Genomic DNA, 8,306 nt, shown 5'->3' on the forward strand with positions numbered 1-8,306 from the left:
TGATAGAAGTTGATAAATCAGAAAAACAAATTTTGTTGTTACATTATCTCTTCCTTGTGTACTTTCTATGACTAAAATAGCACAAGTCCCTTGATAAGCTACCTATTGATATCTATACATTGAGTATTGATTAACTAGACCACGTTTCCATGATGTGACACAAGGTGTTAGGTAAAGAACGATTACCACCAACAAACCATATAAATACCAAGCTGTTCTACAACAAACATATCCATCCAACATATCTCCATGATGAAGCTGTTTCTGCTCTGTGTGCTCCTGGGAGCTGCTGGTAAGTGTGAAACACAGAAAATATACACTATACTCAATAAGTGCTAGCATCATGTAAAAGCTAACAAGAATTTAGAACATCCCCAATAAATTATTACTAATGTTTAACATGTCTTTTCAAGATCCTACATTGTTTTAGGATGCTGCATCACTAACATTAGAGAGATCTTTATAAACAAATTGGTCAGAAACTCTAAAAAAGTCTAACATTCTTTTATCTGTGTAATATTATGTTCTCAGCTGCATTTGATGATGATGATAAGATTGTAGGAGGTTACACCTGCGGCAAGAACGCTCTCCCATATCAGGTGTCTCTGAACTCCGGTTACCATTTCTGTGGTGGGTCCCTGATTAACAGCCAGTGGGTTGTGTCTGCTGCTCACTGCTACAAAGCGTAAGTTATTTGAATTGTTTTCATGTACTACTTTTCCTACAGTTGTTTTTAATATTCATATATAGCCCCCAAGCATCTATAGTTAATTATATCTTTTTCTGCTATATTTTTCAAATATGTCTTCTAAAGTTTATTCAAAAAACTATTGGCTAGATTACGAGTTGTGCGTTAGGGTTAAAAAGCAGTGTTAAGAGGTCCCAACGCTGCTTTTTAACGCCCACTGGTATTACAAGTCTTGAAATAACAGGCTCACCGCTCACTTTTTTGGCCAGACTCGGAAATACCACAAATTCACTTACGTCAATTGCGTATCCTATATTTTCAATGGGACTTGCATAGCGCCGGTATTACGAGTCTGACAAAAAGTGAGCAGTAGACCCTCTCCTGTCAAGCCTGATACCGCATTTTAAAGTCAGTAGTTAAAAGTTTTACACTACAACGCTGTAGCATAAAACTCTTAACTAAAGTGCTAAAAAGTACACTAACACCCATAAACTGCCTATTAACCCCTAAACCGAGGCCCTCCCACATCGCAAACACTAAAATAAATTTTTTAACCCCTAATCTGCCAAACCAGACATCGCCGCCACTATAATAAATATATTAACCCTTAAACCGCCGCACTCCCGCATTGCAAACACTATTTAAATATTATTAACCCCTAATCTGCCGGCCCTAACATCGCCGACACCTACCTACATTTATTAACCCCTAATCTGCCGACCCCAACGTCGCTGCCACTATATTAAATGTATTAACCCCTAAATCTAAGTCTAACCCTAACCCCCCTAACTTAAATATAATTACAATACATCTAAATAAAATTACTATAATTAGCTAAATTATTCCTATTTGAAACTAAATACTTACCGATAAAATAAACCCTAAGCTAGTTACCATATAACTATTAGTTACAATGTAGTTAGCTTAGGGTTTATTTATATTTTACAGGAAACTTTGTATTTATTTTAACTAGGTACAATAGTTATTAAATAGTTATTAACTATTTAATAACTTCCTAGTTAAAATAAAGACAAATTTACCTGTAAAATAAAACCTAAACTAAGTTACAATTATACCTAACACTACACTATAATTAAATAAATGACCTAAACTAAATACAATTAATTACAATTTAAAAAAAATATAAAAAAAATATCTAAGGTATGAAAAACCCCCCCACTAAATTACAGAAAATAATAAAATAATTACAAGAATTTTAAACTAATTAAACCTAATCTAATCCCCCTAACAAAATAAAAAAGCACCCCAAAATAAAAAAAGCCCTACCCTACACTAAATTACAAAAATCCCTTTAGTGTTTGTTTGCTTTTTGTACCTTAGATATTTTTTTTAAATTGTAATTAATTGTATTTAGTTTAGGTAATTGTACCTAGTTTAACTAAATACAAAGTTGCCTGTAAAATAAAAATAAACCCTAAGCTAGCTACAATGTAACTATTAGTTATATTGTAGCTAGCTTAGGGTTTATTCTATAGGTAAGTATTTAGTTTTAAATAGGAATAATTTAGTGAATTGTATTAATTTTATTTAGATTTATTTAAATTACATTTAAGTTAGGGGGGTTAGGGTTAGACTTAGATTTAGGGGTTAATAACTTTATTATAGTGGTGGCGACAGGGGCGGCAGATTAGGGGTTAATAAATATAATGTAGGGTTTGGCGATGTTGGGGGCAGCAGATTAGGGGTTCATAACTATAATGTAGGTGGCGGCGATGTTGGGGGCGGCAGATTAGGGGTTAATAAGTGTAAGATTAGGGGTGTTTAGACTCGGGGTTCATGTTAGGGTGTTAGGTGTAGACATAAAAAGTTTTAACCCAAAGGAATCAATGGGGCTGCGTTAGGAGCTTTATGCTGCTTTTTTGCCGGTGTTAGGGTTTTTTTTCAGCCGGCTATCCCCCATTTATCCCTATGGTGAAATCGTGCACAAACACGTTTTACCTGCTCACCGCTACCGTAAGCAGCGCTGGTATTGAGTTGAGATGTGGAGCTAAATTTTGCTCTTCGCTCACTAAAACCCGTAATACCAGCGTTGTCTGCAAGTGAGCGGTGAGCATAAACTGCTCGTTAGCACCGCACAGGCTCTAACGCAAAACTCGTAATCTAGGTGTAAATTTCCAAAATTATATTTCATGAAGATATTTTTTTCTGATTCAAATTGCAGTCTACATTCCTTTCTGATTTTCCATCTCATTACACCTGCAGGAGCATCCAGGTCAGACTGGGAGAGCACAACATCGTTACCAGTGAGGGCACAGAGCAGTTCATCAACTCTGCCAAGGTCATCAGACATGCCAGCTACAACTCCAGGACCCTGGACAATGACATCATGCTCATCAAGCTCGCCTCTGCCGCCACCCTGAACTCCTATGTGAAGGCTGTAGCTTTGCCCTCTGGATGTGCCGCGGCTGGCACCAGCTGTCTGATCTCTGGCTGGGGAAACACACTCAGCAGTGGCAGTGAGTAACTATTACTAAATATTCAGTGTAACATGTTCTATAAATAAATCTAAGGCTAAAGCCATTGCTTGTTTGAGCTATTCCTTTTTAAAGCACAGCTTAATACGTTTATTTCTCAGAGAATATGCAAACCCACATAAAGGGTACAGTGTTTCTGCTAGAGAATCATTTTGTATATCTAGTATAAAATAATAGCATAGAAGAAAAGCTTATTGCATGGCTACGTAGAATCTGAACTAGTTGCTTAATGATTTAATGGTTTCATTTGTAGCCAACTACCCAGATCTCCTGCAGTGCGTGAGCGCCCCCATCCTGACTACTGCCCAGTGTACCGGTGCCTACCCAGGAGAGATCACCAACAACATGATCTGTGTTGGATATCTGGAAGGTGGCAAGGATTCCTGCCAGGTAACATCACCTGTCTCTTTCTATTAATCTAACTTGAAAGGGACACTCTAGTCAAAATTATACTGTCATGATTCAGATAGGGCAAGCAATTTTAAACAACTTTGCAATTTACTTTTATCATCACATTTGCTTAGTTCTCTTTGTATTCTTTGTTGAGAGCTAAACCTAGGAAGGCACATATGCTAATTTCTAAGCCCTTAAAGACTGCCTTATATCAGTGGATTTTGACAGTTTTTAACAGTTAGACAGTGCTAGTTTATGTGTGCCATAAAGATAACACTCCTCATTCGCTAAAATGTGAGTCTTTCAAAAGAACTGAGATAAGGGGCAGTCTGCAGTGGCTTAGATACAAGGTAATCACAGAGGTAAACAGTATATTAATATAACTGAGATAAGGGGCAGTCTGCAGTGGCTTAGATACAAGGTAGTCACAGAGGTAAAAAGAATATTAATATAACTGAGATAAGGAGCAGTCTGCAGAGGCTTATATACAAGGTAGTCACAGAGGTAAACATTATATTAATATAACTGAGATAAGGAGCAGTCTGCAGAGGCTTAGATACAAGGTAGTCACAGAGGTAAACAGTGTATTAATATAACTGAGATAAGGAGCAGTCTGCAGTGGCTTAGATACAAGGTAGTCACAGAGGTAAACAGTATATTAATATAACTGAGATAAGGGGCAGTCTGCAGTGGCTTAGATACAAGGTAGTCACAGAGGTAAAAAGAATATTAATATAACTGAGATAAGGGGCAGTCTGCAGTGGCTTAGATACAAGGTAGTCACAGAGGTAAAAAGAATATTAATATAACTGAGATAAGGAGCAGTCTGCAGAGGCTTAGATACAAGGTAGTCACAGAGGTAAACATTATATTAATATAACTGAGATAAGGGGCAGTCTGCAGAGGCTTAGATACAAGGTAGTCACAGAGGTAAACAGTATATTAATATAACTTAGATAAGGAGTAGTCTGCAGAGGCGTAGTAACAAGGTAGTCACAGAGGTAAACAGTATATTAATATAACTGAGATAAGGGGCAGTCAGCAGTGGCTTAGATACAAGGTAGTCACAGAGGTAAATAGAATATTAATATAACTGAGATAAGGGGCAGTCTGCAGAGGCTTAGATACAAGGTAGTCACAGAGGTAAACAGTATATTAATATAACTGTTGCTTATGCAAAACTGGGGAATGGGTAATAAAGGGAACATTAGCATTTTAAACAATAATAATTCTGAATTAGACTTTCCCTTTAACTGAACTTTGTGCATACAATTTCTTAAATACTCAAAATACAATGCGTACTCCCCTTATATTTTTATTTTTTTCTTTGCACAAATATCTTTATCTTATTTACCTTCTTTTTTTTTACACACTATTTTACTGATACGTCTAATAAAGTCATGAACTGACTGCTCATATTTTATTTAATATTTCACATATGTATTTATCATCTCCTTTAGCTTATTCTCCCTAATTTGGTTTCAAGCTATTTCTTCTGTTATAATAATCTTCCTTCTTTCAGGGTGACTCTGGTGGACCTGTGGTGTGTAACGGACAGCTGCAGGGTATCGTCTCATGGGGCTATGGCTGCGCTCTCAGGAACTATCCTGGTGTCTACACCAAGGTCTGCAACTACGTCTCCTGGATCCAGAACACCATCGCTGCCAACTAAATCACTTGTATTCCTGGCTACATCCTATCTGCATGTATTTGTACATAAGATGAGCTCCGGCTTCATTATGGACATTGATATTGAAGACCATCATTAAATAAATTGATTATTGATTTCACATCTTATGATCTGAGTCTCCTCATATACTTTAACATGTTTGTGTCAAATTTTTCTAGGACTAAAAAAGTTATTTTTACACTTACATTAAAGGGGCAGTAAATTCAATATTAAACTTTATGTTTCAGTTTGATAATGCAATTTGAAACAACTTTCCAATTTACTTAATTTAATTTGCTTTGCTCTTTTGGTATCCTTAGATGGAAAGCATACCTAGGAAGGCTCAGGTGCAGCAGTGCACTACTGGGAACTAGTGTCTCATTTGTAGCTGAACATATATGCATCTTGCCCTTAACTCACCCAATGTGTTCAGCTAGCTTTCAGTAGTGCATTATTACGCCTTTAACAAAGGATACCAAGAAAATGAAGTACATTTAAAAATAAAAGAAAATAAGAAAGTTGGGTTTCATAACCCTTTAAAAACAAACAAACAATTAAATCAAGTTTGGCATATCATAATAATCAGTTGTTAATTAATAGTGCACTAGATTCTCATCCTTTTTGTGGAATATCACAATTCCATTGCAAAGCTCGATAATCAGAGAAGGGTTAGTGCGGCCAACTTTGGCCTCGCTTCCATTGAGTCGTAATTCAGTTTGCGTGCACTCGCAAACCGTTAAATATGCTGTCGAAAGCAATAGCGTTTAACGACTGTTTCCAATGGCGCGTTATACCTCAATATCGGCTGCCGGACTTCGGCTGCCGAAAAGATTTTCGCGTCCCATAGAAAGTAATAGAAGCCGTTAATCGATAAATTATACCAGGTTTCCATTGAAAGCGCTAACCGTTAATACACTGTCGGAGGCTGTCGATACATTGAGAAATATTACCCCCAGCTCAACTAGGTGTAAAGGAGGAAAAAAGAGCTTTTTGAGGCCTGTTTCTCATTGAAATAGCAAATCACAAAACAATTATGAGTGTTTCAATGTACAAATAACATTATATATGCTACATTTATTGGTCCTATGTATAGGAATATTTGCACCCATGTTGTCATAGAAATTTCAATATGTATGTGCATATAAAAATATATGCAAGCACCACAATTATGGAACGACCTCCCGCACACTTTCAAACCTTCCCCATGCCTAATATCCTTTAAGAGATCCCTCTCTACATATCTCAAAACAGAATGCACCTGTCATTGTTGATTATATATTTCCTACCGGTTCTATGTTAAATTTTTGTGCATATATGGTGTATTATTATATTTTTTTTATTTTATTGTACCCATTGTATCAATGCAATGTTTTGTGGACCCAGGACATACTTGAAAACCATAGAAATCTCAATGTATCTTTCCTGGTAAAATATTATAAAAATAAATAAAATATCTACCTATTCAAAATGAAACCTTTGCCCAGGGATGCTATATATAATCTCAATACATATAGAAAAATAATTCAAACGAAATAAGTTGTTTATCATGAAGATGAGTTTTATTATTACAGATTTACCCTCATTCAAATGTAATTTTCAATGTGAAAATCATATTTATTCAATACAAAACGATGACACATTAAAGTTATAATGTGTCATAGTACTAATATTTATAAAATATATGTAATGTCATGTCTGCTAAAGCAGATAATACATTTGCAATATTTAGACTATTAACCAAAATACATAAGTGCTTAATATTACATACTTCAAGAGATATGAAGTATTGTCTTTAACATGGAGTTATTGAAACATTTTAAAAGTGCATTGTGCATTGGTCCCAGGGAGAGTCTGTGTCTGTTCATATGATGTCAATTAAAATGTATTAATCACCTCTATATCATGGCAATCACATATATGTTGTATATACATCAGTGCATAAATATCCTAAAGATACATTTATCTAATTATTCTAAATATTGAATAATAATCTTGACAAAAAGGAGTGCATTAGTCATGATAGGTATTAGTCATGATAGGTATATATTTCAGATATTACATTCCACATAGGACTATAAGAATGAATGCAAGGTATTTGGCCATATCAACAGGAAGGAGTATTTACTTTTCAACTCTTCTATAACTGTATAACCCTTATTAGCTTCATCTGAAGGAGCAAACAACATATGCTTGTGGAATATAAATCATAACATTTACACATGTCACGTTGACTTATGTTAGATAGCATATACTGTATAAATTTCAGACACGTATCCCCAAGTATTCTTAAACGGCATAATATGATATCCTCAATAAAAGGACACATAAATTTATCAACAATGTACACCTGCATATTAATTGACATCATGTGAAATAAAAATGAATAAAGCTGTTCATTTTTAGCAGATAAACAGCTATTAGAATAATATTAAGATATATGTTCAAATTTGGATTAGAAAAATGGATGCATATTTATGAGATGAAAATCGCACTTAAAAAAGTGCTTTAGTGCAAAAATTAGATATGATATATCTTGGGTTTAAAAAAAAGAATATTAATTAATTCTTGCGGCGGGATTTTGCCTTTGGAGGAGAGGTACTTAGGGGGGCAGTGTGGCGTCTTGTGCGACGCCCACCAGCTGAATGTGAGGCTAATAACCGCGATTCAGGGTCCTGCAGGGAGATGACAGAGGATGCAAGGGAGGATGGAGTTTGGGGCCTATCCGCGAGCCTCTCCACTGCCTCTGCCAGGCGGACGAGTGAGGCATTATGGATGTCCATTTGGCTCTGTATCCTTCTCAAATCCTGCTGCTGCTGGAGCCTGGACAGCCTAAGCTCTCTATGTATGAGCCTCAGTAGATCATCCTGCTGGGACTGTGCCGGACCCTGTTGTACATTTGGTGTCTCAGGAACTAATAATTGGCTGGTTCCAGGGCTGTCTCTCCGTATTGGTGACTGTGAGGTTGTCTGTGATGGCACTGTTGGCAATACATTGGTGGGTGCAGTGGGTGGTGGTGTGGATTCCTGTTGTGCCATAGGAGTGGGAGGCATATAGTACAGAT

At 36.2% G+C, this 8,306-nt stretch overlaps 1 protein-coding gene across 1 annotated transcript; it reads left to right on the forward strand.

Annotated features, from left to right (window-relative positions):
* Positions 1–249: 249 nt before the first annotated feature.
* On the forward strand, positions 250–5,248 carry LOC128639681 (trypsin-like). Its single transcript, XM_053691804.1, has 5 exons — positions 250–292; positions 532–685; positions 2,912–3,165; positions 3,437–3,573; positions 5,099–5,248. The coding sequence occupies exons 1-5, from the start codon at positions 250–252 to the stop codon at positions 5,246–5,248; spliced, it is 738 nt and encodes a 245-aa protein (XP_053547779.1).
* The last annotated feature ends 3,058 nt before the right edge of the window (positions 5,249–8,306 follow it).

The sequence above is a fragment of the Bombina bombina genome, chromosome 9 (assembly GCF_027579735.1).
Source record: "Bombina bombina isolate aBomBom1 chromosome 9, aBomBom1.pri, whole genome shotgun sequence".
Lineage (NCBI taxonomy): Eukaryota > Metazoa > Chordata > Amphibia > Anura > Bombinatoridae > Bombina > Bombina bombina.